This window comes from Rutidosis leptorrhynchoides, chromosome 2, assembly GCF_046630445.1.
Source record: "Rutidosis leptorrhynchoides isolate AG116_Rl617_1_P2 chromosome 2, CSIRO_AGI_Rlap_v1, whole genome shotgun sequence".
Taxonomy (NCBI): domain Eukaryota; kingdom Viridiplantae; phylum Streptophyta; class Magnoliopsida; order Asterales; family Asteraceae; genus Rutidosis; species Rutidosis leptorrhynchoides.
In genome coordinates, this window is record NC_092334.1 from 32,554,666 (window position 1) to 32,570,893 (window position 16,228).

Consider the following 16,228-nt stretch of genomic DNA (forward strand, 5'->3'; position numbering starts at 1 on the left):
ATCCAATCACATTTAGACTCATCATTAACTCCATTTGCATTTATACTTATGAGGTTCTTAATAAAATAGACAACATCAGTAGAGAATCCGCTAACCAATTACGCTTGGGATTTTTACAACTCCTTTTGCCACATTTAAAACGATTACAAAATTTAAACCCTAATCGCTCCAAATTTCCTAGATTTTCGTTCATCAGATACTAGGGTTTTGGACTTAGTATGTTGACTGTTAATACCTTTACTAACCGACTTAGCTTTCGATTTTCCTTTCTTTCTAGCGGACTTATTAAGCTTATGAAATCTCATTTTCTCCATGATTGGCACACTAGAAATTTCCTTCTGCTTTGAAAGATTATCTTTACGTATTCGATGAATTAATCGAGTTAGTATTTATTCATTGAATAATCTATTATTATATAAATTTTTCAAAATAATAATAATAATAATAATAATAATAATAATAATAATAATAATAATAATAATAATAATAATAATAATAATAACCTATGTAATTGATATTTAGAAATGATCATATATTGTAGTATGATGTTTATTTTTCATACTCGGATCGTATATTTGTGTGTGTAATACACACACACATAAGACTCAATTAGGTCATTTAGAGCATGTTGATTATATACATTACGACTTATTTTTTAAGTAATTATGGAGTATATAATATATAATTTCATGACAAACTATGACTTTTAATAGTGTTACGTTGAAAATTTATGTAAACGATGAATTATTTAATATATATCTATTAACTTGATTAATTCATCGAATATGAATATATAAATAAATTAAAGTTAAATGAATTTGAATATACATGAAAGTTTTGTTAACAAATATAAATATGGATGTAAGATTATCCGGTCCATTTCTATTATATATATATATATTTTTTTTTTTTTTGAAAAGCAACTTATGTATAAGCTATAAACAGTATGTACAAGGGGGAATGAATGTGTCAAAACAACCCAAACATCCTGCAACATGGACGCAGCCAAGCACACTATACAACACTACATACACCTGCACTTTAACCTCCAAACTCACAAACAAAAATAGAACATAAAAAATGCAACTCATAAAGCTATACAACATGGACTCCACGAACCAAAATTTAACCCAGATCAAAAACAGTGTTCGGATCTAACAACCAACGATGCCAATCAAATGAGGTAGTCTTCAATCGACTGGATATCCATTCGAATGTTTTGAGTTGAATCTCACTTACAATTTTTGGAGTAGCCCACGAATCTTTATGAAAGACTTTGTGATTTCTATTTTTCCAGATATGGTAACCCGTCACCCACCGCACAGCTTGCCAAGTCAGTTTTTGCAACTTAGACTTGCTGCTATTCCCGTCTTCCGAGAACAAATACGAAAGAGAAGCATTACCCGAAAGAATAGATCCCCACCAATTGAATACCCTACTCCAAACTTCCGCAGCATGTTTACATAGGAAAATCGCATGATCCACTGATTCCGTATGATCATTACATAGTGGACATAAAACTGAATCAAGGTCTACACCACGTTTGTCAAGTTCCATTCTTACCGGAATGCGATGTTTGAGAGTACGCCAAATAAATAACCCCACTTTTTGAGGTATCGATTTGTTACGCATGATACCTTCACTGAAGCCTTGACCTGCAAGTAAAATGTCATCAATTTTTTTTGTCATGACTTTTGCTTTGTATATCCCGCTATCATCCAACTTGTAAACCCACGAACCTTCTCCATCATATAAACTTGAGCATTCTTGAACCTGCAAAATTAAGCCTTCGAGTTCGCCAACGAGTCTGCCCGTAAGATTTCTGGACCATTGCCACGAGTAGGACCACGAACCATTTCTATTTGTAAACACCACCTTTAGTTATTTAAGTTTTGAATAGATTGTCAATAATTCTTTTGCATTGCAATATTTTCTATCAAATCCCTTAAAATCATGTATTAATAAATTGTATCGTAACACAAATGTGAAAATTTGATAAATTTACAAGAAAAAATATGAATATACTTTCTAGATATAAAGATGAATACAGAACAAAAGAGTTACTGTATCAAATTATATGCAATAGAGAAAAGGACCCCATTTTGGCTTCATGCAGAAGTAAAATCGGACCCCACACGTCAAACCGAGATTGGGCCCACGCGTTTGGTGACAGAGTCAAAGTGGTTTCCTATTTCGCTTAAGTGACAAGTCTTATCCTTTTTTGGAATTATATGGATATATGTGTATGCAGTGTTGAAAAAAACGGGTTTAAATGGCGATTAATCGGTGATTAAACGGAAATTTAACACTTCCGTTAAGTTTAATGTAATTCGCTATAAAAAACGGTCAACGCCGATTAATTCGGTCAAACACGATTAAACGGGATTAATTCAGGATTAAACGGAGTAATTCGGCCAAAAAAAAATTTATTTAATAAAATATTCATTTTTGAAACTGTTATTTTTAATATATTTATACTTATTATTTAATTTTATTATATATATTTATAAAAGTCAACATTGGTTAACATCCGATTAATCCCCGATTAATCTTCGAATTACCGATTAATCCTTCAAATGTCCCGACCGATTAATCTCCGAATAGCGTTTTTTACAACCTTGTGTGTATGGATTATGGAGGATTTATATTATATGGCAAAATTCGTATTCCAATTCTAAATAAATCCTTGTATAGCATAGTACAAGTAATTTCATAGCCATTAGAGTTAGCTCATAGTAAGTGGTAGTTTTGTTTTTCAGTTTACAGACCTTATTATATTTTATGTCTGCGCGTTCGCAGATTCTTATTGCAGACTGTTTGTTTTTCTGAAGGCATAAGATGAAATAATGTTTTATTCTGTCCGCAATCTCACAGACTTAGAAATGTGCTTCTAAGTGCTGCAGACAGAATTAAGTTATTCTGCAGACATAAAAACAAACAGTCTTCACTATTGAGCATACAGACTTTTAGATCACATCTTCTTTACAGACGTGGTCCGCAGATCTTCAGATAAAAACATCTTAAAAAACAAAATAAACAAACAGCACCTAATATTTTCATAAGAAATTTCAAATTCAAATTTCAATTCTCAATAGTTTGAAGCATTGTTGCAAAACACCCCGTCTCGAGCCGTTGCGATAGTTTAGTGACTAGTTAGTCCCGTCTCGAAGAAAATCGTCTAATATGACAGTCAACGGTCAAAATTCGAGTCAAAGTTGAAAAAATAAGGTCAAAGTCTCTCAAAATTTGGAAAAGCCAGAAAGTCGGTAAAATCAGTCAAATTTGTTGTATTTTAGTTTGAATTTTTTGTATTATATTAACGGTGATAGTGATTATGGGTACGAAATAGTCAATTAAAGTTTTTAGCTTTAAAATATGTACATATATATACATTTATATACTTATATATTTAAAAGTCAACTTTGGTTGTCTGTCTCGACCCCCGTCTCGACCCCGTCTCCACTGCGTCTCGAACGTCTCGACCTTTTTAGAATCTGACCGTCTCGACATCGTCTCAAGTCTTTTGGAACCTTGATTTGAAAGAGAAAAATTATCTGTGGTTTACTTTTAATATTATATATGCAAATTAATAGTAACTTTTAATCTAGAGAATCTACTTCTCGACAATTATGGTGTGATTAAAAAAAGTTACTTTTGCCCTTAGACCCGTGATGCTTTTTCTACTTCCTTGAGCATTTAAATACAAATATTTTGTGTTCATGATATTATTCATCATGCATTGAGCACCAATGTCCTCACATTTAGCCTACCATAAGAATTTATCGAACCCGTTTATAATTACGAGCACATGGTTCAAGTGGTCATTGGACCCCGTATCCCACTATCATATGCTTTGCTAAAAATGTTGTCGACATCGATGGTTCATATTTAACTTGTTGGGATATATTATATTATAATTATAATTATTCGGTTCGCATGCCTTCAACTCCATTCGATGTGAACAACATCCCTCGTATATCCGATAGATTTAAGTCGTGAGATAGAAATGTGTGATTGTATAGTTGGGAGAATGGGAGTTGTAGCTTCTAATTGTATCAAAATAGTTAATGATATTATTGTAGTTGTAACTTAACAATGTTATAAATTTCCGATATAATCATCATTCTTAGCCTTATATGTTATTACAAGTTTACAGAAACTAATTTTAAATAGTTAATTTTGTAATAAAACTAAAAACAAACCTTAAATAAAGCTCGGCCTTTTTTAAGTTGGAGATTCGAAGTTACGGAGTACGACTACGGAGTATTTCTTAAGAGCGATATAGGCTTATTGGGCCCGTAAATCAACATTCGTATATTAATAGCAAAATGGGCTTAGATATATATATATATATATATATATATATATATATATATATAGTGGTAGGATCAAGAGGGAAGTAACCATTCGGGGGGAAGCAAAAACTTTTTTTTTTTTCGTTTTTTGAAAAAACTTTGTTCACGAACATTATAGATGAGATGAAAATATGAACATTTAGTAGAGACACTTTGTGATAAATGTTTTTATTTTGGCGGGAAAAACGCTCGAAGAAGTAATATATAACAATTATCGTGTTTTTCGAGCGTATTTTGAGGTTTTAGCTATTGGGGTTTAGATATTAGGGTTTATAGGGTTTAGATATCAGGGTTTAGAAATTTAGGGTTTAGGGTTTAGATTTAGGGTTTACATTTAGGATTTAGATTGAGTTTTTAACACGAACGGTTTAGAGTTTAGGGTTTAGTGTTTGGTGTTTGGTGTTTTGGGTTTATGGAATAAACCCAAAACACCAAACCCTAAACCCTAAACTCTAAATCGGGCTAAATTTTACTTCACAAAACATGGAAAAAAAAAACGTTCATATTCTTCACGAACAATATTATCTTGAATGTTAGTTTTGTCGATCGTTTTCCCGCCTAAATAATAACATTCGTCACGAAGTGTCTCTTCTAAATGTTCATATTTTTGTGTGATCTTGATGCCGGAAAAAAAAATTCAAAAAAAAAACGAAAAAAAAAATATATTTTGCTTCCCCCCGATTGGTTACTTCCCCATTGATCATGCCCCTATATATATATATATATATATATATATATATATATATATATATATATAGGGGCAGGATGATTGGAGAAGTAACCAATCGGGGGGAAGCATTTTTGTTCGTTTTTTTTTGAAATTTTTTTTTTCCGGCATCAAGATCACACGAAAATATGAACATTTAGAATAGACACTTCGTGATGAATGTTATTATTTAGGCGGGAAAACGATCGACAAAAATAACATTTAAGATAATATTGTTCGTGAAGAATATGAACGTTTTTTTTCTTCATGTTTTGTAAAGTAAAATTTAGCCCGATTTAGAGTTTAGGGTTTAGGGTTTAGTGTTTGGTGTTTATTCCATAAACCCAAAACACCAAACCCTAAACCCTAAACCCTAAACTCTAAACCGTTCGTGTTAAAAACTCAATCTAAATTCTAAATCTAAACCCAAAATCTAAACCCTAAACCCTAAATTTCTAAACCCTAATATCTAAACCCTATAAACCCTAATATCTAAACCCCAATAGCTAAAACCTCAAAATACGCTCGAAAAACACGATAATTTTTATATATTACTTCTTCGAGCGTTTTCCCGCCAAAATAAAAACATTTATCACAAAGTGTCTCTACTAAATGTTCATATTTTCATCTCATCTATAATGTTCATGAACAAAGTTTTTTCAAAAAATGAAAAAAAAAAAAAAATTTACTTCCCCCGATTGGTTACTTCCCTCTTGATCCTACCCCTATAGCACACCCCTCCCACAAGCACCCCCGGTTCAGGGGGGACCAGAAAAGGTCAGTCTTTCACTTCCCAAAGAGTCCTTCTGATAATAGACTTCCAAGCCAAACATAAGAAAGAGAGCATATATATATATATATATATATATATATATATATATATATATATATATATATATATATATATATATATATATATACTAGGTTTTAAGCCCGTGCGTTGGATGGCTGTTGAAAAAAAGAAGAAAAAAAACTTCAATCATTCATAGATAAATGACAACGTTATTAAATTTGAATCGTGCAACACGAATCGAATCGAGAATTGCTAGTGAACAAATAATCGCACAACTCGTATATTGGATGCGAATGAGAATTGTTAATTTAAGAAAAGTCGCAGAGGATGAATGTAACTACAAATGATACACAAAAGAGACGTTTGTTGTTATCTGAGTTATTTGTCCATTGGAATCACAACATGCAAGCGTTACACATTTGAGTAGCGATTTTAAAGAATTATCTATTGCCTTGGTGACATCATGCAGATTAATGACAACAATAATATACGGAGTACATATTATCTACGACAATAAAATCAAAATCTATTTTGTTTTACGATTCGTCTAAATTATTTCATACAGCCCAGAGAGTGGGTGTAACTTTGTAAGCATGTACATGACCTGAAAATGTTAAAATATATATGTCAAGATGCACTGTACAATAATTAATCTGATCATGTTATGAGCATTTATAATTATGCGGAGTAATATTCAGTTGGCAAAGTGATTCAAGCCAAAACTGACCTTGATATTCAAGCCGAGTTGTCGACCCTGTAATGAACAAAAGCAATCTCATAACATCCATTCATCTTATTCTCTTCACTAAATAATCTAAAAAGTAGATCATATAAACACTACCTCAACAATATTCTTTTGAAAAGGTCTCATGTAAATGTAAGATCTCTATGAGAGTAAAGTTCTCATAAACTTAGAACTGAACACTTATTATAAAAACCCAAAGCAATATTCAAAGGAGGTCATGCTAAGATATGGTCCTTTATAATAAACCCAATAATATTTAAGTTGTCATACATACACTGTTAATATATATAGTAGTCTATATCTTCGTATGGGTAGAGAACTCACCTATTCTTTATAGTGATCACTGAATGCAGACAAGTCATTCTCTGAATATTGCTATATAACTATCTTCTATCATCCACGTATTTGATTTGCAGGCCCACTGTACATACGAATCAATACTGAATTAAATGTGTGTATTGTTACGAAATCATTATAAAACTTTTAATTCGAAAATACACAAAAAGATAGAGCCAGTGCGTTGCACGGCTCTATAAAAACCAAAATAAATAAATAATAGATCTTAGGTAAGAAATTAAAAGAGGTTATCAGCACCTTCTTTGATATGAAGATATGAAAACTGTGATTTGGTATGATTTTGCGAACCCCAATGCCTCTTCTACTTCGACTATTCAATCCCAATTGTCTCTTATGGTCCTTAAAGTAATGCCCTCTTTCTATTCTTCATGAAAACTGTAGACAAATTACTTGGATAACAAAACAAAATGGGTATTCTAAGACTCCTTGTAGCGGTGTTGTGCAACGGCGTGGGGGGGTGACATGGCACCCGGCGCCGCCCCCTTCTAGCCGTATCAAGGCGTGGGTCAACCAAGAAAATGGAGCGTGCCTGAGCCTGCAACGGGGATGGCAACGGTGTTGTTTGCTTTTTTTTAATTTTTTATTAATTTAAAAATATTATTTTATATCCCTTTTAATACCTAACCCAATTATATTTTAACACGTCATCATAATACTCTTAACCCACACCAAAAACCCACACCACCCCTACTCCATAAAAACAACCCACACGTCCTAGTCATCAAAAAGGTACAAAAAGCAACCCACGCCCCTAACCACTACAAGTGGTCTAACACATCAAAGAATAGTAATAAAATCTGCATTTCTATATATAATAATTTTTTAAACTATAAATTACAATGAATTACCCGTTACAACCATTGAACCTAATTTTAAGCAAATGTACTATTCTTTTATATGATAATCAACCAAATCGACCACTTCGATTATTGTTTTTAATTTATCTTCTATATAATGAACGGTCGTATTATACTACTCGTAGTAATAGTACGAGTAATAGTACTGCATATTCTTGAACTTCTAATTTTAAGCAAATGTATTGTGCTTCTTTAAAGAATCAAATACAACTCGTAGTAATAGTACAACATGTTATTGCTTAAGCAAATCCACAATAATAATGAATTTTATTATACTATTTGTATTCTCTTAAAAATGTATAACAATACTGAAGAAATCTTGAAATCTTGGCATATTAATATCGACAACCATTGATTCCTATAATTAAGCAAATTCCTTAAATCAGTTGTTAACAAAATCCCATACAAAACAGCAAGTATATTATTTAAAAATTACTAAAATCATGGAGACATAACAGGGATTGAAACAAAGTAAAATTATGGGAAGTTCGAATCAATTCAGATGTAGTTTTTGACTTCCAGTTTAATTGAATATATGAATGAATATGAATTAGTAATAAAAACATACTTTGTCGATGTACAACGTCAGATTTGTTGATTCGACAAACTCAGGTAAGGCTAGTCGACTTGATCCATTGTTTTTATCCATTGATGAAGATCAAATGTATGGTAGATGTAATCAAAGGGACCAACACCCCAATTTTTCCTATTTTGATATTGGAAAAAATAATCTACAAATATTGCAACAAAGATTTAAGATTAGAGATGCAATACTGATTAAGAATATTTACATTTACATCTTCAATATAAAGGAATCTTTTGAACAAACAAAAAGCAGATTTACCAAAAACTATATAAATATTTCAATAAAAATTATCAAATAGAAATGCAATAAAGCTTATAATCAGTGAGTCAGTGACGAGTCTTGTTTTTTAATCGATATGCAACAAAGATTACAATAAACACTTGCTTCAAAATTAATGAATTGAACAATAATCGAAATAAACCTGGAAATTTTGTAGGGCTCGAATCGTTGTACGCGCTTTCCGTTGTTTGAATTGAGCAATAGTCGAAAATACTATTTGATAATCCATTGTGAATTTTAGCATCCTTTTTTAGGGTTTGTTTGGGGTGAGACTGTGAGAGAACTGGATTTTAGAGAAGAGATAAGTTTGTTGAAAAACTCATGGGCTACGCGTTCGCATAATCTATCTATCGTTCGCATAATCTATCTATGGAGTATTTTTTAATCGTTTTTTTTTAGTTCTTGTATTAATTAACTTGTTATTATAGATTATAGATTAGTTATATTCAGAAAATTTGAACTTTTGACAGCTGTTAATTCCACGTGTCATCCATCCCTGTTAATATAGTACTGTTGACAATTAGACTAAAATACTCTCTTTTCTATATCTATATAAGTATATACAATATAGATATATAGATATATAGATATAGATATATACTGGTATGATCAAGAGGGAAGTAACCATTCGGGGGAAGCAGGGGAAAGCAAAATTTTTTTTTCTTCGTTTTTTGAAAAAACTTTGTTCACGAACATTATAGATTTGATGAAAATATGAACATTTAATAAAGACACTTTGTGATAAATGTTTTTATTTTGGCGGAAAAACGCTCGAAGAAGTAATATATAACAATTATCGTGTTTTTCGAGCGTATTTTGAGGTTTTAGATATTAGGGTTTGAATATTAGGGTTTATATATTAGGGTTTATAGAGTTTAGATATTAGGGTTTAGGGTTTAGATTTAAGATTTAGATTGAGTTTTTAACACGAACGGTTTAGAGTTTAGGGTTTAGGGTTTGGTGTTTTGAGTTTATGGAATAAACCCAAAACACCAAACCCTAAACCCTAAACTCTAAATCGGGCTAAATTTTACTTCACAAAACATGAAGAAGAAAAAAAAAACGTTAACATTCTTCACAAACAATATTATCTTGAATGTTATTTTTGTCGATCGTTTTCCCGCCAAAATAATAACATTCATCACGAAGTGTCTTTTCTAAATGTTCATATTTTCATCCAATCTATAATGTTCGTGAACAAAGTGTTTTCAAAAAACGAATTTTTTTTTTTTGCTTCCCCCCGCTTCCCCCCGATTGGTTACTTACCCATTGATCCTGCCACTATATATATATATATATATATATATATATATATATATATATATATATATATATATATATATATATATATATATAAGTAGATCAACATAATACTCCGCAAGTCATTTCTGTCTTTGGTCATGTGTTGCAAAGCGCAAGGATCAAAAAAGAAATTGATTTCAAACGATAATAAGTAGTTGATAACTAGTTATCGAACTCTCGCTTCGCGCCGGGGGTTCAATTTTCAATGTATTATATTGTGTTTAGTTTGTAAAATTATTTCGTGGCTAACGATCATGTCGTTGAAGCGCAACTCGAGTCGAACTAAAAGGTATAACCCGTCAAAGATTTTAAATGTTATTTTACATCTCCGCGTTTCGCTATGGAATTGTCGACTTTTAAAAATTTAACGCAAAATCAACGTGTAAAGTACCTCAAATATTTATCGTTTTTTGAAAAGCATCCTTTTTGCCTATAGTTAGTGACATTGTGTTCCTAAAATTATTTCGAGTTTAACAATGTTGCCGGAAAAATTTAACTCGTTGCGAGCGAGAATATATGACCCGTTGAATATTTTGGTGGAGTTTAGTTAAGATTTTTTTTATGAAAATGGTTATTTGATACTTTACCCCCCGTTTGGGGGGCCGGTTTTAATTTTTGAACAAAGGTTGGGGGTTTTTTAAAGGGAAAAAAGTGAAAAAGAGGAGAAAAAAATGTGAAAGGACGACTATTCGCCATTTTTATCTAATAGTTAATATGTTAATTTACAGAATACAATTCTTCAATAAATTTTACATGTAAATATTAAAGGAAATGAATGTGTTTTTTTTTTTAGCAAAAATAACGCATAACCTTATGGAAACGAGAAAGTTTCCTAAAAGAAAACGCTCTCAACCAATAGATATAAAGAAAAGATATAAAGAAAGAGCGAAAGGGCTCAAACCTAGAACACAAGAAAACACTAAACTATCTAACAAGCTACACAAACTACATCCTGATAACTAAATGAATGCTGAATGGTTGTTATGAATAATTCAACATAAATTGTTAAAAGGTTCAGCTAATTTGTCATTAGGATGTCACAAACAAAAACCATAATAATTTAAAACCGTATGAAGTCGGTTGTTGCAATGCACAAACATCAAAGGCCTACGGATATTGAATTGTCTTGCAAATTAAGTTGTTTAAAAGCAGAGAGTATCATTACAAGTTTTCATAAAGTTATAATGGTCCCTTTGACACCAACTCTTTTGGTTTGAAAGTACAGAAACGAAAAGCTATTTTAGAATATAGTGAAAAAGTCTCTTCTACCTTTCTTTGAGTTCTGCTTCAAACTCGAGTAGTTTCTCACGTATAGGTTTCAGAAACGCCTTCATATCCTGGCGAAGTCGGTGTTTATCTTGGTGAACAAGATCCTTGTCTTCATTCAGCCTCACTTCAACCTATCAAGTGAATAATTCAAAGACAGAACACATTGGTAAGAACTAGAAAAAGTATAATCTAAATTGGTTTTAATGCCAAAACCAGTATAATTTCATGCAAGTCTTCAAGTGGCTACAAAGGGTCATCTTGATGCATAAGGCCTCTCAGATCATCTTATACGGAAAATTTTGTTATTATTCAAGAAATAAAACCTTTTGTAATCATATATGATGCGGTATATATATAGTTATAAAAAATAATAGAAATATGGACAACAAGTGTTTCACTCAACCTAATTTCACGACCCATATTGACATGCAGTCATGTACAAAAGACTAACCTTATCACATATAAGATTTTACATGTTTAGTTGTTCTATGTATTAGCTACTATTCTATCCATATTCATTCATTGTCACGATTAAAGTACCAATGTAGTTACTAACTTACTATACCCAAAAAAACTATAATCTTCACTTAATAAACCGCTCTTTCAAATAGCTAAAAAGCTTTGTTACAATCAGTCCATTTATCTGTAAATTCATTATTAAAAATTACCTGCAAATCATCCAGTTCCCCAAATGAAAACTCGGCTATATCCAAATTGCCTTTGAATGTTTTCTTCTCTTCTCCAATAACCCATTCCCCTGCTCACAAGTTATTATTTTATTCTAAAACACTAGTACAATTTTGTGATTAAATAAAAAAAAGGCTGGTTGATGAACTGGTAGACCAAGAAGACTTCTAGCAGCTAACCTTTGACTTGCAACGTTATTTCATACGTGTACCCAACACGCTTCTTGTTCCTTACAGTCACCAAAAAAGCCTGAAATATATAAACATATTAATAAGAATGAAGTGTAAACAAACTGATTTAATATAGATAACTTTTATTGAGTAACACCACAAATATGTATTTTCTTTCTTAGCCTAATGAATTTAACATCGATTTTATTTGGTGAACGTGGCATTTAACTATTTTGGGACACCACATATAGATCAAATAATATACTCACATCTCCTTTGCATCTCGATACTTCTGCAATTTCTGCCTTTCCGGAAGGGAACTCTAAAGATCCCAATGACAAAACTAACTCCTGAACATTGAAAATTAGAAATGAAGGAAACCAAAAGTTAGACATTTGAATATAGGCATACAACCATATACGGAGTACTTGAAAAAATATAATGTCGGTAACCATATGTAACATACTAAGGGTGCGTTTGTTTACCTCTTAAATGAATGGTTCAGCACTGAATGGTAAGTCATTAAGCATTTAGAGTGTTTATTTCTAACCTCTGAATGACAAATGGTGCTTAATGGTTCAGTATTATTCGGTGTTGAACCATTCAGAGCTGGAATTCTCTCTTAACCATTAAGTACCTAAATTTTATGTAATAATATCTTTAAATTATATCAAAAACACTTATTAAACAACTATATTGTAGTTTTATTCATGTCAAATGTTAATAAAGTAATTTTACATCATTCACATTAGTCGTATAAAACGATTATCAAACAGGTTATTGGCATTCAAAAGCAATTTCATTCAGAACCTTTGAATCATTCAGTTTATGAACCATTCGGCGCTTATTCATTCAGTTTTATCAAACGCACCCTAGATATTAATTATTAAATAAATTTTAGAAGATTTCACAAATTAGGACTAAATTGACATAATGTATGAATAAAGTTATGATGATGGAGATTATGGGGCAGCCAGCCGACTGTTCCTAGAAAACGTCTACATAAAAAGTGCTTCATTTCGACCGGATCCAATTTTTTGAAGAAAAACAATGCATCTTCACCTAAACACATTTTTAACCCTTACGATACCCAACGATTTTGCCAATTATAAGACACGGGAGCAAATCAGAACAAGTCTAATCCACCATTATAAGTCTGAAAACATAAACAAACCTTGATTCTTTCAGTTGCCCATTTGTTTAGGTTCTTCTCCTCCCATGTTCCAGCCTATATAAACGTATGACATCAGTTTTTTAGTAAACAACAACTACCAAAGGTTACTAATAAAAGTGAAGTATCCAGTCAATTAAAGTTTTTTGGCTACTAAAATGTAAGCATTGACAATGTTATGCATTTGAAACAATGCAATTTAATTTCATAAATAAATCAAGTTTACCAGCTATGAAATCACCTTATTCCAAGCAGAGCCAAGATGATTAGAAGAATTTGAGCCACTTGAAATATCTTGAGCAGTTAGCTTACGTGGAACCGGAAGTGGTGCAGCATCTTGTTTGGTTTCTCGAACCCAATAAGTATAGGATGATGTTGCATTTGATTCTGCATTCTGTTTATCTGATGATACCACACCACCTCCTTCCATATTAATATTAATTAATTATCCCCCTTTTTACCCAGAAAAAAAAGATTCAAATCTGATTCACCTGATATCAGTCTGCACAGTAACACAACATAAAGATTCAATCTTGTGACCTAAGATTTTTTAATCCAAGAAAAAGATTCAAACCCAATTAACCTAGAATAAGTCTAAACAGCTAAAAAGATTGAAATTTGTAGCCTATTGGTACTAGTACTAAACCGAATTATATATTCAAACCCAAATCACATGAAACCCTTCTAAACAACAAAAAGATTGAAACTTTGCGGTGCAAATTTACCATACCCGACAAAAGGATTAAACACGATTCTTTTAGAAACTTATTATAACAGAAAAACAACATAAAGATCCAAATTTCAACCTAAATTAATCCAAAGAAGCAAAAAGAACAACTTAATAAAAAGATTTAAACTTTATAGCGCAAAACCCTATATGTGTTGGGGGAATGAAGATATAAGATCAAACCTGATTTGATGAAGGGCAAACGTATAATGGGATTATGCGCAAGTGGTCAAGATTGATGCTCGGAAAACAAAGTGAGGAAGGAGATCTGTGTTGACTAAGGAAACTTCTGGACTGACGACTTTGTTCCGACGTATATGGAGAGATTAATTAATTAAAGGGTATTTATAGTTGGCTTATTTAGCTAAAATCAAGTAGACTGTTTCTAACCTGACTGTGACATCACAGGTAGATTTGTACTTTTCTAATCCTGACTGTGACATCACAGGCAGATTTGTACTTTTTGGCTCAAAAAGTGCATCTGCCTGTGATATGGCAGTGTTAAATTTTGACCCCCCAATAACCTTAAATGTCAAATGCCAGTGTCAAATTCAGTAGAGTCCATCAGATTTTTTGTTTTTTTTTTCAAATGATTTAAAATGGTAAATAAATACAACAAAATAAAATAAATTACATTAATAAAAAAATACATAATTAATTTTTGATAAGAATTTAAAAGTACATAGATTGACGATTACATAGATTAAAAAAAAACTAATTTGCATTGCGAAAAGTCGGTGGAAGGTTCCAAATATGCTCGACTAAATCTTCGGTGAGTTGGTTGTGCAGATCTCGATCCCTTATTTCTCTTGCGATGATATCTCGATCTCGTCCTCTGTTTCGTATACGTTCCATACCATTTTCCATTACTTCGGTAGTGAATCTTTCTTCCCATTTAGAAAGTGCAAAGCCGTTATCTTCAAGTATCATGTTATGTAATATGAGACAACATTCCATCACTCTTCGCATCCTGTTAACGCTCATACTTCGTGAAGCTAGGCGTATAATATGAAAACGACCTTGAAGAACCCCAAATGCCCTCTCTACATCATTTCGGGCACTAGCTTGAAATCTTGTAAACTTAATCGTTGGTTCTTCAGTAGGACATGAATATCCTTTAACTAAAGTTGCCCAATCGGGATATATACCATCCGCAAGGTAATATCCTTTGTTATATTCATGCCCATTTACCTCAAATGGTGCAGATGGAAATGTTCCGTTCTTAAGTATATCAAATATAGGTGATTGGTTCAAAACGTTGATATCATTGTTGGAACCCGTCATCACAAAAAATGTATGCCAAATCCACAAGTCATAAGAAGCAACAGCTTCAAGCATAAGGGTCGATTTCTTGTGATCACCCCTAGTGTATTGTCCTTTTAAAGCAACAGGACAATTCCGCCACTCCCAGTGCATACAAATCATACTACCGAGCATACCCTTAAACCATGTCTCTCCTCGTGAGCACTATACAATCTAGCAACATCGTGTGCATTCGGAGATCGCATGTATTCTTTTTTGTACAATGTAATAATACACATACAAAAGTAATCTAGACATAGTATTGATGTTTGCTCACTCATTTGCAAATATTCATCCCACATATCGGGAGCGGTGCCATACGCCAATTGACGTATAGCCGACGTACATTTTTGTATAGTAGTAAATGTCGGCCTTCCGATAGCATCAAATCCTTGAGAAAAGTAACTAAAATATACTGGCATATTATCACTTTGAAAAGTAGTAATACCTTGCACTATCCGGAGAAATAATTGTATGCGCATGCGAAAACGACTTTTAAATTTTCTTTGTGGATATTTTGGCGTCTCACAAAAGTAATCATTCCACAAACGTTGTGCAGCAACCTCCCGTTCCCTAGGGATGTAACCTCTAACTCTCGGAATAGATGGTGCCGATTCGACTTCGGAATCATCATCTTCTATTTCTTGAATTAATTGAACAATCCGCAAATCTTCGGAGTCAGAATTAGACCCCCGTAACCTCGAACCCATTTGTAAACTAAGAGACTTTTGTGAAAAAAAAATAAAGTAGAAAAAAATAGAGTAAGTAAAAATGAATTGTGTGAAAATTGATATGATTGTTGGGGTTTAAATAGGAGTAAAACGGAGTAAAAATTGAATTTTTAAAAAAAACAAAAAACAAAAAAACGGGTATATATCCGTTGGGTAACGGATATATTACCCCATCCAATCAGATGAAGACA

At 32.2% G+C, this 16,228-nt stretch overlaps 4 protein-coding genes and 1 long non-coding RNA gene across 6 annotated transcripts; all 5 read right to left on the reverse strand.

Moving 5' to 3' along the window:
• Positions 1 to 1,125: 1,125 nt before the first annotated feature.
• On the reverse strand, positions 1,126 to 1,689 carry LOC139887760 (uncharacterized). Its single transcript, XM_071870817.1, has one exon. The coding sequence runs from the start codon at positions 1,687 to 1,689 to the stop codon at positions 1,126 to 1,128; it is 564 nt and encodes a 187-aa protein (XP_071726918.1).
• Positions 1,690 to 6,323: 4,634 nt separating this feature from the next.
• LOC139890692 (uncharacterized) lies at positions 6,324 to 9,077 on the reverse strand. Of its 2 annotated transcripts, XR_011773424.1 has the most exons (6): positions 8,821 to 9,077; positions 8,382 to 8,544; positions 7,194 to 7,331; positions 6,924 to 7,020; positions 6,582 to 6,608; positions 6,324 to 6,458 (listed from the first exon to the last, which is right to left on the reverse strand). It is a non-coding gene; the product is annotated as an uncharacterized lncRNA (long non-coding RNA). The 2 variants fall into 2 exon arrangements; XR_011773423.1 differs by having other exon boundaries at positions 6,582 to 7,020.
• Positions 9,078 to 11,024: 1,947 nt separating this feature from the next.
• On the reverse strand, positions 11,025 to 14,315 carry LOC139890693 (uncharacterized). The gene is made up of 7 exons (XM_071873600.1): positions 14,188 to 14,315; positions 13,519 to 13,779; positions 13,281 to 13,334; positions 12,376 to 12,456; positions 12,116 to 12,185; positions 11,918 to 12,006; positions 11,025 to 11,380 (listed from the first exon to the last, which is right to left on the reverse strand). The coding sequence occupies exons 2-7, from the start codon at positions 13,705 to 13,707 to the stop codon at positions 11,246 to 11,248; spliced, it is 618 nt and encodes a 205-aa protein (XP_071729701.1). The 5' UTR covers positions 13,708 to 13,779; positions 14,188 to 14,315; the 3' UTR covers positions 11,025 to 11,245.
• LOC139887761 (uncharacterized) lies at positions 13,719 to 15,420 on the reverse strand. The gene is made up of 3 exons (XM_071870818.1): positions 14,728 to 15,420; positions 14,395 to 14,528; positions 13,719 to 13,779 (listed from the first exon to the last, which is right to left on the reverse strand). Exons 1-3 carry the CDS (start codon positions 15,418 to 15,420, stop codon positions 13,719 to 13,721), a joined length of 888 nt encoding a protein of 295 aa, XP_071726919.1.
• Positions 15,421 to 15,425: 5 nt separating this feature from the next.
• Positions 15,426 to 16,016, reverse strand: LOC139887762 (uncharacterized). Its single transcript, XM_071870819.1, has one exon. The coding sequence runs from the start codon at positions 16,014 to 16,016 to the stop codon at positions 15,426 to 15,428; it is 591 nt and encodes a 196-aa protein (XP_071726920.1).
• Positions 16,017 to 16,228: the final 212 nt, after the last annotated feature.

Coding starts and splice junctions, on each gene's coding strand:
- LOC139887762 (XM_071870819.1), bottom strand. CDS start 16,016: ATGGGTTCGAGGTTACGGGGGTCTAATTCTGACTCCGAAGATTTGCGG.
- LOC139887761 (XM_071870818.1), bottom strand. CDS start 15,420: ATGCACTGGGAGTGGCGGAATTGTCCTGTTGCTTTAAAAGGACAATAC. Junction 14,529..14,727: donor TTCCACCGACTTTTCGCAAT/GCAAATTAGTTT, acceptor TTGACATTTAAG/GTTATTGGGGGGTCAAAATT. Junction 13,780..14,394: donor ACCTGTGATGTCACAGTCAG/GTTAGAAACAGT, acceptor GTTACTGTGCAG/ACTGATATCAGGTGAATCAG.
- LOC139890693 (XM_071873600.1), bottom strand. CDS start 13,707: ATGGAAGGAGGTGGTGTGGTATCATCAGATAAACAGAATGCAGAATCA. Junction 12,457..13,280: donor GGGCAACTGAAAGAATCAAG/GTTTGTTTATGT, acceptor TTCAATGTTCAG/GAGTTAGTTTTGTCATTGGG. Junction 12,007..12,115: donor AATAACGTTGCAAGTCAAAG/GTTAGCTGCTAG, acceptor ACTTGTGAGCAG/GGGAATGGGTTATTGGAGAA.
- LOC139887760 (XM_071870817.1), bottom strand. CDS start 1,689: ATGACAAAAAAAATTGATGACATTTTACTTGCAGGTCAAGGCTTCAGT.